We start from the raw sequence: 15,206 nt of genomic DNA, 5'->3' as shown, positions 1-15,206 counted from the left end.
ATCTCAAGTGGTGAATGTGTATGATGGGGACAGTGATCACAATGTCATGAATCTAAAGTGGGCCAAGGGTCAAACAGGGAGTGAAACCACCTCTGCCTGGCACATTTGTGTACTGATTTCTGCGATATTCCTACTACTTCTAAAATAATTCTAATTGTACATTTCCTCATTCTAAAAAAGCTAAAGTTTTCATATTTAAATTTGCTACCCACTTCTAGAGTTTATTCAAAGTCTATCCAGTCATACCACCTGAAAGAGTGTTTCTGCCTGCATTCATAGTATCACTACGATTCTGAGTCCAGCTGAAAAAAATTAAGCAATAAGGACTCAATAATATTCCCCTTCTACATGTTTAGTACTTTTATGAAGTAAATGTCATGGTAAACTGCACAATCCTAGGTACAGCTCTATGATGTAAATGAGAAAGAAAATATTTAAATTCTAACTTTTCGAGCCATGATACCAATGTCCAGTGCAACTCATGTCCTGAAGGAGTTCTACAAATTCACGCTTTTTAGCCATGATTTCACAATAAGTCATGCTTCACGGATGCAGTTTTAAAACTAACAGCAATGGGAAATCATGTTGCTATCTCCTTCCAAGCCACCTGTATGAAAGCACCTACAGTCAGTGTCAGCCTCAGCTTTGAGTTTCTGATTCATGTCCAACAATTGCCTACCATGTTGATAACATTCAGACAAGGAGGCAAACTTGAGGATGGAGAAGAACTGAAGTGCAGTTTTGGGAAGGTTCCAGTGGCTACCCAGTGTTCCTTTGGTGTCATTCACTGCTGCTGCTGCTGCTGCTGCTGCCCCCGTCCTCTCGCTTGGGGGACGACGAACTGTCTCGGACAGGCAGCAGGTCGTAATGGCAAGGGATGTGACTGTTCTTTGGGAGGTCGTATGGATCCTGGGTGAGATGCCCATTATTGCTGAATATTCCTTGGACAACACTCACTGTAGGTTCTGTGATAACCAGGGATACATCAATTTATCAGCAATGGATAGTTTATAAAAAAAAGAATATGGCATTTCTTGCAAATATCAAACACACAGGAGGAACTTTTGTAAAAATATAAGGAAATATTAGTTTTAAAAACATGATTCTTTTATAATCACATAAAGGTGATGACTGTGGTTGTTGGACCAACTGACACACACAAATGGTGTTCAGAACAAAAGGATGACCGTGTGTTGGGATGAAGATATGAAAGGAATATACAGAAACCCTAGATATGAATTACTGTCTGAAAAACACCTTGAGCATAATCTAGTCCCAACCTCTTACTCTACAGGTGAGAAGACTGAGGTCCTTAAAGGTGAACTCAATTCATGAAAACACTCAACAAGTTTGCAAACTTAGGACTCAAGACATACGCTCTATATGTCTGAGTTCAAATCTTACTGCGGCGGGCTTACAGGACAGTTTAAGGAGGAATTGTTACTGACTTTTCAAAAATAAATTTAGTTCACTATGGCTTCCATTTAAAAAGCTATAGTAGTACTTTAAAAATAAACCGTTTTATATATTTTTTTCAGAGACATGTCTGGCATAAAATGAAATACTAGTATTCACTTCATTTACAAATAGTAGACAATTTTTTAAGTTACAGTAATAAATATTAAGAGAGATAGAGAAAGAAAGAGAGACAGAAAAATTAAAATATATAGCCCTGCTGTCTAGCCAGTGGTGGCTCTGGTATGTTTTATCTTTCCCCAAATGGTATTTGCAAAGGGCAATCAAAATAACTCTAATTTTTAATTGAATTATTATTAATTTGTATCAGATTCACATCAAAGTAAAATGTTCCAATCCTGCTAAAAGCATTATATTAGTATAATGAATACAACCAGGAAATGGAACCACCTGTTAAATCTACTTGAAACATTTGTTTTGGCTAACTCAGTTATTAGCTAATACTATACATACACTATTCCACATGTGTGCTAAAATATTCACCATGGTTACAAAACAAAAGATGGATGACCAGGTGGAGGAATTTAACTCACTTTAAATTTTCTAAATGGTATTCTCCCTGAAAAATTCACTTGACACCAGTTAGTATAACTATAATCACAGGTTACATCTAAAACATGTGCCATCATTTTCAGTAAGATCTATATGAACTACAACTATTATATTCCAAAATAATTTAAAGTTCTTTCAAAAAAAAAAAAAAATCTTATGCATTAAGTTCTTTCTATGACTGGGAAAACTCACCGACTTCATAGACATTCTTGTTGGCTGAAGCTGAGTTATTGATCTCTGCATATGGGGAATCTCTTCGTGCTGGTGACTTCATCTCCACGTAGCCACACTCTGAGTTTTTAGGGCTAAGTACAGGTGGGTCTTTAATAGTAGCATATGGGTTTTCAGAACTGCTTAGGGAGCAGTTGCTTGAATTATACTCAGAATTCTTTGTCAGGTCTGTGAAGAGAGATGGGAGGAAAAAAGCACATACTGTTTCACGGGCAACATCATTTCTTGGTGATAAATTACTTGGACAGTTTATTTCTTTTTATTATTGTGAGGTTTCTATAATTATATATACTGAAAATAATACTATGTATTTTCCATTTATTTGGGAGAGAATTTGCTATAAAATTACCATCTATAAAGTAATTTTAACTCCTTTCTGAGCTGCATGCCAACGTAAATATCATGTATCTGATTTCATTTTGATGATTGCATTTAAATATAATTAATTCCATCCTATGTTACTAATAGGAAATTTACTAATTGGAGCTTTTAAATGCTTCAAAGCTTCAATCAAGAAACCAGCTGTTGACCCCAGGAGCGCAAGAGGGTTCTATTATGGTGATGAGAAAGGCATTTGTGCTGTGAGGATTCCTTGTAAAACTTCTGCACTGAGCACCTTATCCCTCAACCTCATCCTGAACAGCAGACCTCAGTCAACATGTAACCTTGTTGATCTCTTCATATTTTCCCCACTATTTCCTTTTATGCATTTCTCTCTCCCTATAAGTCATTTCTTTCCAAGGAAATATGAGCGTTTCCTTAGCAAACTGAAACCTTTGTTCCCCAAGACCTATGCTCTAACAAGACCCACCTAAGTTCACTCTCTTGATCCTGGAGAGAGACATATTTGCGCGTTTGGTGTAGGAATTTACCCCACAAACAATTCTACATTTTTTTTCTACACTGCCCCTTTAGTTTGTTTAAAAAATTATTTGTTTTGGAAATAATTTTTTTTTTAATTGTAATTCTGATATATGTATTTCTTCCTCAAATTCATATTATACCTTTTAAGGATTTTCCCATATAGCTTCTGTCAAGTCCAAAAGCACCTGCGATAAAGAAAGAAAAAAACACCCAATGAGAACTGAAAGGCACAGAAAACCCATCTAATATTCTCTGGTCCTGGATGAGGATCTCCTCATTGCTCCCCACTGCAGCAAATAACCAAGGCTGCTGCTTTTCAAGCCTTTCCACCAAATCAGTTGTGCCAGATGTCCCCAGTGCTTAGAACTAAACACACACACACATCTGATGATTCTTCACCTGCTCGTTTACAGTGACTTTGGGAAAGGCTGAGCAATAGAGGATAGAAACTGAGGCACAGAAATGAATCAGTATACTTGATTCAAGATTGCACAGTGGAAAGACAGAACACAGCCAAGTCCAGATCTAAGAATTCACTTCTATGTGCAGATCTTTCAAGGCTCTGATAGTTTTCAAATTGTTTTACCAAAAACCACTTCACTTATATTATTGCCGCCACCATAAGCAGGGTTTTTTTTAGACTAGAAGTTTCAAATACGGTTGACTAACACTTTATAGGCTGATACTACATCTTACCCATCTTTATTCAGCTTTTATTTTAACAATTTGACTTTTCCAGGTATTGGGCCTAATTGTGTATGAGCCTAGGTAGACAAAATAAATGGCTTTCTTGTTTTAAAATGTCTGGCCTTATTTTGGGGGAGTGGGGAGGTAGAGAGAACAGGCGTGTTTCTGCTCACACTGGGAAAAATTAAGCATGTAGGCAGTGAAAACATGCAACCATGTTGAAATCAATCAGGTCACAAGCATCTTGTATAAAATATAAGCATTTAATCACAGATGTTAATAATATTTAATAATATTATAATTAATATTAATATTATTAATAATACTATTTAATAATATTACAATTAATATTAATAATATTACCAAGAAAATAAGAGGACATTACTGAGCCCATTTTATACCACCTGATGTATAAATGCTAAATTGCATTAATAGTGCATAGGAATCAAGGATTCTATATGAGCTGTGATATGACAAAGAAGGAAAAAAACAACAGATTAGGTCACGAAGAACTTAGATTTCGTCATTTCTTAGCCATATGATTTGGGGCAAGATTTTCAACTCTCTAAATGTCAATTTCCTCATCTGTAAAATGGGGAAAACAAAACGTGTCTTCCAGCCTTCCAGGGTTGTTGTCACTCTTAGGTGAAATAGAGCCTATGAAAAGGCTTTGTCAACTTTGAAGCACCATATAAATGAATGGTGCTCTGTAACACTTCATGTGTCATACTACCCTCAGCTTCAGTCTGTCTGTAAGCATTCCAAGGCAATTTCAATGATCTTTTAAAGGAATGTTTGGACTTAGGTTAAAAGCAGACAGTAAAGTAATGACTTGTGATGAACATTTCGAATGTGTTTGAGAATGTTAAGGAGATGATACCCCTGGCATTGTGCACGAATCTCCTAGAGTAATGTTAAACTCAAGTTCTGATGGCACTGTCCTATGGGGGCCGCTGACTAAGGCTGCACTGCCGTGGAGAAAGAGGAAAGTCTTCCCATCAGGACAGGGTGTGTCTAATATCAACCATCCTGGAACAGGAAGTGTGAATGGTTTCCTCTCCCAGGCACTCTCTCTTGGGTCTGGGTGGTGAGGAGTCTAGCCAAGTTCCCAGCTGGTGGGAAAGACATAGGGTTATATAGGGAGACAGGATAAAAGGGTGTATAGTAAAGAATTAACCTTACCAAAGAGAGGTCTGGCCTTTGCCCTCAGCTCCTGGGAGGTGATCTCTAAGCCCCTGGAATGTCCTGCCTGATAAGAGTGTTTTTGTTTACCTGGGGGCCTAGAGCCATATTAGATAGTCTAACAAAGTGATTTATGGTGGGGGGTTTGGGTCATGTGGTATCAGCTCAACCTCTGGAGGGGTGGAAACTAAAGATCAGCCACATGGGCAGCCAATCATGTCTATGTGACCAAGCTCACCCCAAACTCTGGATACCAAGGCTGAGTGAGCTTCCCTCCTTGGCAATATTCTGTGTGGGTGGTCACACACTATGGTCAGGAAAAGTTAGCACTGTCTTTGACACCACTGGGGAAGGACAACTGGAAGTGTCATGCTTTGAACGTTCCTGAATCTGCCCCATATGTCTCTCTCCTTGGCTGATTTTAATCTGTATCCTTTTGCTGTAATAAACTGTTTAATCTGTATGCTTATGCTGTAATAACCATGAGTGTAACTGCTCAATGAATTCTGTGAGTTCTTCTAGCAAATAATTGATCCTAAGGGTGGTCTTGGTGACCCTTGAACTTGCAGTTGGTGTCAGAAGTGAGGATGGTCTTGGGGACTCCTGGACTTTGTAAAGAGATCCCATGAAGATGGAGCAGAGCCTGTGGGCTCTGAGAACAACCTTACCAAAGAGCTGCCTATCTTTGCCAAATTCCTTTGGCCTTTTCCAAACTATAGAGTGTCTTGTTAAATGTCTCTTTCTATCAATTCCTGGCACATAGCAGGAATTCAAAAAATGTTTGTTCGGTAAGCAAAGCACTTAGGACAGTAGTAAGCTCTATGTAGGTGTCATGTACAAATCTGCTAGTTTGGTGTTTGATGCATGCTTTCAGGAGATCACTTTGGCACAGGTGCTTGCTGACGGGGAGCTGGGAGCACTCACCAAGCTCGTTGAGGTAGCCACCGTGTTTCCAGTCTGCTGGCAGCGTCCCTGTGCAGTCTACCACTGGGCCTCTCTTCCCAGGATTCACATTTTTAAGATTCACAAACAGCTGATTGTTTTTTGACTATAAAAAATATGTACAACAAGAGATTTAAAAAGAGAATACAATATGCACAGCACAGTGGTCCTGATCTGAGGAAAAGCCAGCCCACGGCACACATCAAGGGCTGGTCCTCAAATGAGGCTGAGCTGGGGTGGGGGGCGGGGGGCCGAGGTGACCACGTCTGCCCTGCTGGGACAAGGAGGGCAGCAGGAGTATATGTCACTCATCCCTAGCTATTCCCTCTGCTACCTCAAGTTCACCTCTGTCACCCTGTGCAGATTAGAACGCACTTGGATTTATATACATGGAACTTTGAACTGGAAAAAAATGAATTCTAAGCTCTCCCATCAAAAACTGTATGATCGTGCATGAGTCACAAGTGACTCTCAGCAGTTTTCCTAGGCATAAACATGAGGATAAGATGATCTGCTTTGCCGCCCTCCCTGAATTTGTATGAGAACAAATGGGATGATGAATATGAAAGTCTCTGGGGAGTGTGAAGTGCTATTTAACTACAAGGCACTGTAATTAAAATATAGATTCATTAATTTAATTACAACTGAACTAATTTAATTAGCTTGTTTTTTTTCTAATAGAGAACTGGAATTAGACAATGAGATTGGAAACATAATTTGGATTTCAGAGCACTGTGGAAAGACCTAGAGGAGTAGCTCAGGGTCTCCAACCTCTCTGTGCATCGGTTTCCTCATCTGTAAAATGGGGATACTAATCACTCCTGATGCATAGGACTGGTGAAAAGATTAAGTGAATTTATATTTGTAAAGTGATTAGAAATGTTTGGTACATAGTATTAAGTTGTTGCTATTTGGCCATTTTTGACCTACAAAAATAACAATTTCATGTGGTTCAACCCAAATAAATGCATATTAGTGTTGCTGTTACTAAAGCACAGTGGCCAAGAAAACTTACAGAAGACAGGGGCTCAAAAAAAGCAAACTTGGAAATTTTTCCTGGGGTTGATTCTGCTATAGGTCTTTATGTTTTCATTAATATCATTATGAGCCAGTATTTTAAAATCTCATGTGACATTAGAAACATTTTTCCAGGGAGGTTTAATTGAAACAGTATAGACTGTAGAGACAAGGGGACCTCATGCACTATCTGGGCAGCTATGCTTGGAAGTGACACTCCCCGTTACTCAGGTTTTTGTCAGTGAACTTGAGATCCTATGACATACGCAGAGGACTGCTTAGACAGATAAGTTAGATAACATATGTAAAGTACCTAGAACAGCACCCGGCAAACAGCAGCCCTCAATAAATGCTTGTTGCTCTCTGTCCTCTCTCCCTGACCACCTTCAAAGATGTGAGCTGTTTCCTCTCACCTTGGCGATGGGCATCCTGTCCCTGTTGTTGATGTGAGGGGATGTGGCACACTGGGTGAGTGTGTGGTAACTGGGATTGGTGAAGTAATGGCTGTTAGCATTTGCACCACTGCTGTGAGGGAGGGTTTCTGCAGGAAGAGAAGGAAATGGTTAAGATGAAAGGCTCCCCTCAATCTGCACAGGGAAAAGGGAACAAAATAACAGAACAAATATTTGGACTGTATCCATATCACAGGCTGGGCAGAATCCCTCCTGCCCAGTCTGCTCAGCAGAGCTTCTAGAAGCAGGAGGCATCTGCCTTCCCACCTGCCTCCTTGGAAAAGTATAAAAGTATCCACAGACAACTGCTCTTCACTTTAGAGCTTGTACAAGCTGGGAAGGCATCATCTGAAGCTACTTCTGCAGCAAATTTCCTCTTTTTTTTAAACACTTGAGTTCTTAACACAATAATTCTGCACCGAAAATGCACTATGTAAATCAGCTACTTTACATATTCCCCAGAACCAAATACAGAGGTATTCGACCAACCTGAAATCCTTCAGTAATTACCCCCAAATTAATAAAGATTTTAAGTTTTCAAGCTCCTCAGTTTAAGTGGTTACTTCTTTTGATGACTGATGTTTATAAGTTTTATTTATTTTTATGGGGACTTTTGACAGAAAGGAAGATTCAAAAGAGCTCTCTTAAAGGATTGCCTTGGTTCTTATTCATACCAAAAATCTGTTCCTTATACAACTTGGTTCTCTTCAATCAATGATTTGTGTGGGCCCAGGCAGAGGCTGGAAGGAACCACAGAAAGCACCCAATGCCAGAAACAGATCCTCTGGTCTACCTCTTTGATCTGCTCCATGAACTTGGTAAACTTACAATCACCTCCTCCTTCCCTCCCTGACCCTCTACATAGGACAAAAACTTGGAACTAGGTGCCCAGCAAAGCTTCTTCTGGATTGAAATGCCCTAAATCTGAAGAAACCACACAATGAGCCCAAATGAAAAAAACCCTCATAGAAAGCAACCCAGTGATGATTTTACTACTGTTGAGATATAAAACACATCTCTAACAATCTATAGCTTTTCCAAACATACAATTCCCTCAAGAAGAACTGACAGAAACAATGGACTGCACAGCCAAACATCTGGTTTCAAAGAACCAGGATGAAACCTAACTTCCTAAGAAGTAAAATGCCTCTCACAACAGCAGCCTTACCTGAAATGGTATAATCCGCATTGATGACCCTCACAGCAGGGGTGTAGGTAACTGCAGGCATGCTTGATTCCTTCCCCTTCTGCTTGTGTCTATAAATAATGAACAAGACCAGTAGGAAGAGGACAACCAGGACAAGAATGATGATGCCTGCAATGGCCCCGACCTGGTAGGAATCGGCAGGGAGAGCAGTACTGGTTCGGCTTAAGCTGTTCAGATTTCCAACTATTATAACACCAGCTAGGAAAAGGAGAAAAAAGACTTGAGTAAGGATGACAATATGCTGTAAAAATGTCTGATCTCTGTTTACAAAAATCTCCCCTTGTGCTAATGCCTGGATATCTTCAGTTCATGAAATGTTAATTTGGAGACTTCTAGAAACAGAGCAGGAAGGAAAAACAAACATTCCTCATTTTCAGATGTTATTGGCTTGTCTGTGCCCAGAGAAAGGCTGTTCTAAGCCTCAAAAAGAGACAGAATTTCCTGAACCCAAAGATTCAACAGTTGGGTTTGGGAGCTTCTCATATATTTTATATTAAACACTTAGACTGGTGATTAATTTGGGGTAATAATTAATCTAATTTTTATTTTTCTTTATTTATTATCCAGTATTGAGCTTATGCAGGGTTAAATCCTAAATGTCCCAACAGCCTACTTTAATCTTATGTCTATACTTACCATTTTTAAGAGTAATTTTCCTTCCAAGCAAGTGTAACTCCAATATAAATCTAATCCAAGAACTGGAACTGCCTTATCTAATTTCAAAAGGTCTTTTACCTCGCTCAGAAGCTATTGTTCTGTGCAAAGTTATTTTCCATGACAAAAAGATTTGCCCTGATAACGCCTAATAACATCACCCTAAAACCTTATTCAAACTCAAAATTCAGCTTTTCATAGTTCTTCCTGTGATCCATCAGGTGAGGACTCGAAAGGTATGGACTGAGAGTCAAGAAATCTGACATCTAAATAAATTGACCCAGATAATATGAACTTTCCCCTAAGCTTTTAGGCTGCAGTTTCATCAACTGTGAATGAGGAAACTGGCCCCCATGTAGCTGCTTCCAGCTCAAATAAATATTCCTATGATTCTGTGATTCTAAATGCTAAATGACCTTCTTATAAAACAGTCTTCCCTGAAACACAGGACACCAAGGCCGGTGTAGTGAGATTGAAATGTATTTGTGATAGTGATGTGATCATGAAATACAATATCCTATTGTTATGACACTTGTATGTAAATCATGAGCATGTAAAAGTTATTTTACAAAAGAAGTTAAATGCTGTTAAAACATGATCTGCAGTTTATGATGACACCACCCACAACATTCTGAATTTCCTAGAACCTTTTATAGCCCATCTATTCATTGTCTAGCGGAGAGCACTGCATGCAGTAGAGAGGAGGCTCTCTGGAGCACATGCTTCCAAACCATCAGAAGCACTTTCTCAAAGGCCCCACCACCCCAGAATCAGAATTGCCCAAGTGGGACTATGTATATGACAAATAGGCCCAGGTGATCATGACACTCACCCTAATTAAAAACCATAAGCACAAGATTCTTAAAAAGCTAAAAAATGCCTACCATGTGACCCAATCATTCTACTCCTAGATATATACTCAAGAGAAATGAAAGCACATGTACATACAGAGATGCATTACTGTTCATAGTAGCTTTACCTGTAATAACAGGCCCAAACTAGAAACAATACATGAATGGGTAAACAAACTATGGTAGATCCATGCAATGGAATACTACTCAGCAATTAAAAGAAATGAACTATTGATATATACAACGACATGGTTCAATTTCAAAATAATTATACTGAGTGAACAAAACCAGACCAAAAAAAAAAAAAAAAAGAGTACAGCATGATTCCATGTATATAAAATTCTAGAAAATGCAAACTAATGTACACTGACCAAAAGTAGATCAGTGATTGCCTGAAGCCTAAGGGGTAACAGTGGCAGGGAGGAGCATGAGGACACTTACAGGGTGATAGATACTGTCTGTGTTATGGTGATGGTTTCATGAGTGTGTACATATTTCAGATTTTATACTTTAAATATATGTGTTTTTTGTATGTTAACTATACTTCGATAAAGCTGAAAACTCATAGGCTCAGTAGAAAATTCATGAGCTTTGGAGTAAGAAAAACCTGGCATCAAAGCTGTAACATATTCTGTATATTGGCTATGTGACCTTGGGAAAATTATTCAAATTCCCTAAGCTTTTGTGTCTTTATCTGTAGGACAGCAACAATAAGGCATCCATCTGGTAACTAAATAAGTAACCAGCTGTGGTTGCAGAGCTGTGAAGAAGATTGCAGTAGATAGTATAAGTAAAAATACTTACCGTTGGCTGGTACATGGTGGTCACACAACAAGAGGTAGTAGTTAGTATTTACTAGTGTATTTACCTTGATCACATCGTGCCCCCTTCCATCCTGGGCTACAGTAACAGGTCCCAGTGATGTGGTCGCAGGTGGAGTTGTTCAGACAGTCACATATCTGGCGGCAGCCATAGCCATATGTTCCTGCGGGGCACTCTGGAGAAAGAGATAAAGTCAAATGCAGCTTCCCAGCCTTGGGAATTTGGACAAGGTTGTCTCTTACTGTACGCCCCTGCACATCTGGAGGTGAGGCCTTTTAGGGGACTCCTATTCAGGCAGACTTGTACCACCAAGGGTGTCCCAGAGCTGGACAGCATTGCCTGAATCATGGTGGGACTCACAGTCCAGGATGCACAGGGCCAGAGACTAAGCTGCTCAACACTGCAACTCCTGACACTTTCAGCTGCTATATACCCACCACTCTGATAAGTCAATAGGGAGTCTGTGGAACCCCCATGGAACAGATGAAGATAATCACTAAGGGCAATTTGAGATGACTCCACTGAGCAAAATTGTGGGGTGGAAGGAAACAAGACTGAAAGTTATGTACTAGAGATGCTTCCTTGAGGACATATATACTTTACTCTAGGCTCAGGGATCCTCCTAAACAAACATTTTCACTTGGATTAGCTGTGGGTACGAAAAGAGGGAGAGGGCAAGTTTTGTTTATTTTCTAGGTAAGAACTTCATTTGCCGCAGAATTGTTTAACCTTTGGATTTGCAGGTTGAAGTCTCAGAAACTAAAATAGTAAGATTCTTATGATGCAGTCTTAATAAGATTTGGGTATGAATTTCAAAAAATAGCATAGGCATTCTAAATCTAAAAATCTTCAGGACAAAACACTGATGTTTTTTGTAAAGTGAGCAGCAGGGGGCAATGTGCTATTATTATCTGAGTTCTCTGTCAAACACGGGGCTTTGAAAGATGTCTTCGGAAATAGGGACATTTTAATTGGATATTCAGAGTAGTCACGGAAACACTTAAGAGGTTTTTATTTACTAATGACCTTAACCAGTCTGCTGGCATTCACGTGAAAGTCAGTTTAGAGTCTATTCTAGTTTTTATGCATATGTTTAGACATTTATATACATACACACAGTATTTATATACACAGAGGGTCGTGTATGCAACTTTGTGACTCAGTATCTGTTTCATGATGAAATGTAACAGGAATCCAAAACTAAAATTGGAATGTTTCTGTCTTGAGGAGGTTCTTGTATGTCACTTTTGCTGCATTTGCTAGAGGGAGGATATGCAAAAATATCCCAGGGTTTAGCACCTAAGATTGAGACAAACTGACTACCTAGTGGTGCTGTGAGGTGCTGGCAGAGTGGAAGGGGAGGGTGCTTTATTGCCTAAGTCCTGCCACACTCATCAGCCTTCCCAGGCCACAATGCCCCCACAGCCAGGTAATCTTTGCTGCCACCTGCCCTGGAGCACACCCTCTGGTGAGCAGGAATTGTCCTGTACCTTTTCCTGCCTCGAAGGCTTTTACTGTGAGAGAGTCAGCCCCAGCTTGAATTCTGAGTGAAAGTCACAGAGGAAAGGAATGATAACCTAATCTGAAAAACTCAGTTTAATACTAATGTTCTTACAACACTGTGAGCAGATGCATAGCTGGTGAGGTGGAAATGGAAAAACAAGGATGGGAAGTTCCAACAGAGTATAATCTCTCCAAGTGGTATTTTTCGAAAAAAAAAAAAAAAAATGTAAGGCAATATGAATGTTGTTTGTGAAAACAGTATAGAAGGACTGTCTGGAGAAGGTCGCCAACAGGGTGGCAATGTTTGCATGACTTGTTCCCTTGCCAGCAGCTGATGCTGGCCCTGGCCCCCCAGCTGTCCTCCCCACCTAATGCACTGCCTGTTGTGAGCCCAGGTTCCACCTCTGCCCACAAGAAAGTTCAACTGGCTCTTTTAAAGTTCTGAGCAGCTACGTTCCAAAAATAAGAAGGAGAGGGAGAGCCAGAAAGAGCAGAATGGAAAACTTGAATTCTGTCTTCATTCTGTAGTCACACCCCCTCCACCCAGAGTGCGGAGGAGTTACTCAGATGCAGCATTTTGAGGGAACAACAGCCAGCAAGGATCCCAGGGAGGCAGGTCTCTGGGAAGGGAAGACGTTCGTGCTGGTGAGCAACCAGCCCTCAGCTCGAACAACTTAAAAACTGCAAATTCTGCCTTCATATTTTCAGACATCTAGGAAAATAGATTCCAGAGAATAAAACACCACCTGGCGACGTCGTGCCCTCCTACTCACTCTGTTCACAGTGCCTCCCCATGAATCCGGTGCGGCAGGTGCACTGCCCAGAGATGTGGTCACAGTCCGCTCCATTCTGACACTGGCAAATCAATGCGCAGTCCTTTCCATAAAACCCCAGGGGACATCCTGTACCAGGAGGAAGGACAGCGGGAGTCAAGAGGCTGCTAAGGAGAAATACTGCTCACGCGTCCAACATATCTGTATTTAAACTTGAAGGATGCTGAGCCATTAGAGAATAAAGACAGTCCATATCTCAGCTTGTCAGAAGGAGGTTGTAATTCATAAGAGGGAGGCAGATGAGTTCTATACCTGCCAATGTAGCCATTAATGGTACCCCTGGAGGCAAGACTAGTGTCATCTAACGAAGCACCCCTTCAACCCCATGGAGGAAGCGGGTATTTCCTTTCATTGTTTTACTTGACTATTAGAATCCTGGAACACATTCCATAGACTGAAATGAGTACTCTATAGTAAAATTATCTGAATGTTTTTACTTGTAGTATACAATGTCTCTAACTCTGCCATAAGCCTTGTCCACTGTATCCATTAATAGATAATATTACCACCTTAACCGAAGATGTGTAGTACAATGCTTAACCTAAAAAAAACAATAAAAAAAAAAAAACCCTGTACTTCGCAGGTGCTTTGTAAAAAGCAATAAGCCTCCTCACTGCTGCACAATTTCCAGGCTTGGACCGCTGGGACCTTTGGGCTGAAGACACGCCTGAGCTCTATTGGCTTTCCTGGGCCAGCAGCTGCCTCGCAAGCATGTGTGAGAGCCCTCTGGAATAAGGAATGCTTCACTCCAGGCTGATTCAATGGTTATTCCCAAACACTACATGCGCTGTTTATTTTCTCTTTTTATTATGGTGAGGTTTAATGAAAGCCCAAAGATCAAGAAGTAGAGGCAGTGCACAGATGCCAGACATGATGACAACATGCAGTGTCATGTATTTACTTAGCACCAACTCTGTGCCAGATTCTTCTCAGGCATTCTCTCATTTAATCTTTACAGCAGCCCAGAAATGCAGAGATGGATATTCCATCCTGTAGGCAGGACTAAGCCCCAAGTGCCCTAAGTCACACTGATAGCAAATGGCAGGATGGCGTGCTATGATACAAAAGCAGGCCAGCCTGCTCCAGACCCCACATGTTACTTCCTCATAAAAACAAGGCCCTAATTTTGAAGCAGATGCTAATTTTAGAATTATAAGTAATATCTTATAAGTACTTTTCTCTAGGGAGTTAAAAAATCTTTATAGATACACAATGTCTGCAGGATATGCTTGGGACAGCCTCCTTCTTTGACAATTCTCCTTTTCAAATCTTGGTTTGAAGTCTACACTCCCTTCTAGAATGCTCCCCAAAACTTGTTCAGACTACTCTCTAATTATATTCTCTAGTTAGCATTAAGCAAGAACTACCTGATTTCTGACCTATCTTCTTCCTCAGCTCATTGCTCTGATTTTAAATTGTATGTTATGATTAATACTAACCATAATACATGCCTTCCTCTCTTGTCTCCTTTATTCAATTGAAGGCAAGAGGGCAGAGAATAATCTTTCTTTCACAGTGATGCTCAGCTATGACATATTTTGCACATTCTATCCCAGGATGCTAAAAGCCTCAAGGAAGAAAAAATGATTAGGACACTATGGATACAAAATGGAAAAAAGAACTAGAGCAGCAGTGCTCAAAGCATGGTCCCAGGCTGGCATTACCACCAGTTGGTAGAAATGCAAATTCTCAGGTGCCCATCTGCAGACACATTGGGGGTGGGGCTGGCATTCTGTGTTTATGGGGCCCTCCCCCCAAGGGATTCTGAAGCTCACTAAAGTTTGAGAGCGCCTGAACTCCATCTTCTCCAAGAACACACGTTACGTGAGGCAGTGAGGCTTGCCTTTACTACCTTTCTAATCTCCATTCATTTATCCAAACCTTGCGCTGTTAGAATAAATGATAGAGAATTTGATCCACACAAGTAGGGTCT

At 40.2% G+C, this 15,206-nt stretch overlaps 1 protein-coding gene across 1 annotated transcript in view; it reads right to left on the bottom strand.

Moving 5' to 3' along the window:
* Positions 1-31: 31 nt before the first annotated feature.
* Positions 32-15,206, bottom strand: part of MEGF10 (multiple EGF like domains 10) — a 106,237-nt gene continuing 91,062 nt past the window's right edge. Inside the window, exons 17-24 of the mRNA XM_063088199.1 lie at positions 13,214-13,342; positions 10,984-11,112; positions 8,572-8,808; positions 7,365-7,492; positions 5,917-6,040; positions 3,264-3,308; positions 2,221-2,427; positions 32-965 (exon numbers count right to left, since the gene is read on the bottom strand). Coding sequence (XP_062944269.1) covers positions 781-965; positions 2,221-2,427; positions 3,264-3,308; positions 5,917-6,040; positions 7,365-7,492; positions 8,572-8,808; positions 10,984-11,112; positions 13,214-13,342 — 1,184 coding nt within the window. The 3' untranslated portion in view covers positions 32-780. The remainder of the gene's footprint in view (positions 966-2,220; positions 2,428-3,263; positions 3,309-5,916; positions 6,041-7,364; positions 7,493-8,571; positions 8,809-10,983; positions 11,113-13,213; positions 13,343-15,206) is intronic.

Source organism: Cynocephalus volans, chromosome 2 (assembly GCF_027409185.1).
Source record: "Cynocephalus volans isolate mCynVol1 chromosome 2, mCynVol1.pri, whole genome shotgun sequence".
Classification (NCBI taxonomy): domain Eukaryota; kingdom Metazoa; phylum Chordata; class Mammalia; order Dermoptera; family Cynocephalidae; genus Cynocephalus; species Cynocephalus volans.
Note: the sequence above shows the minus strand (reverse complement) of the source record. Positions and strands in the feature narration are given on the sequence as shown.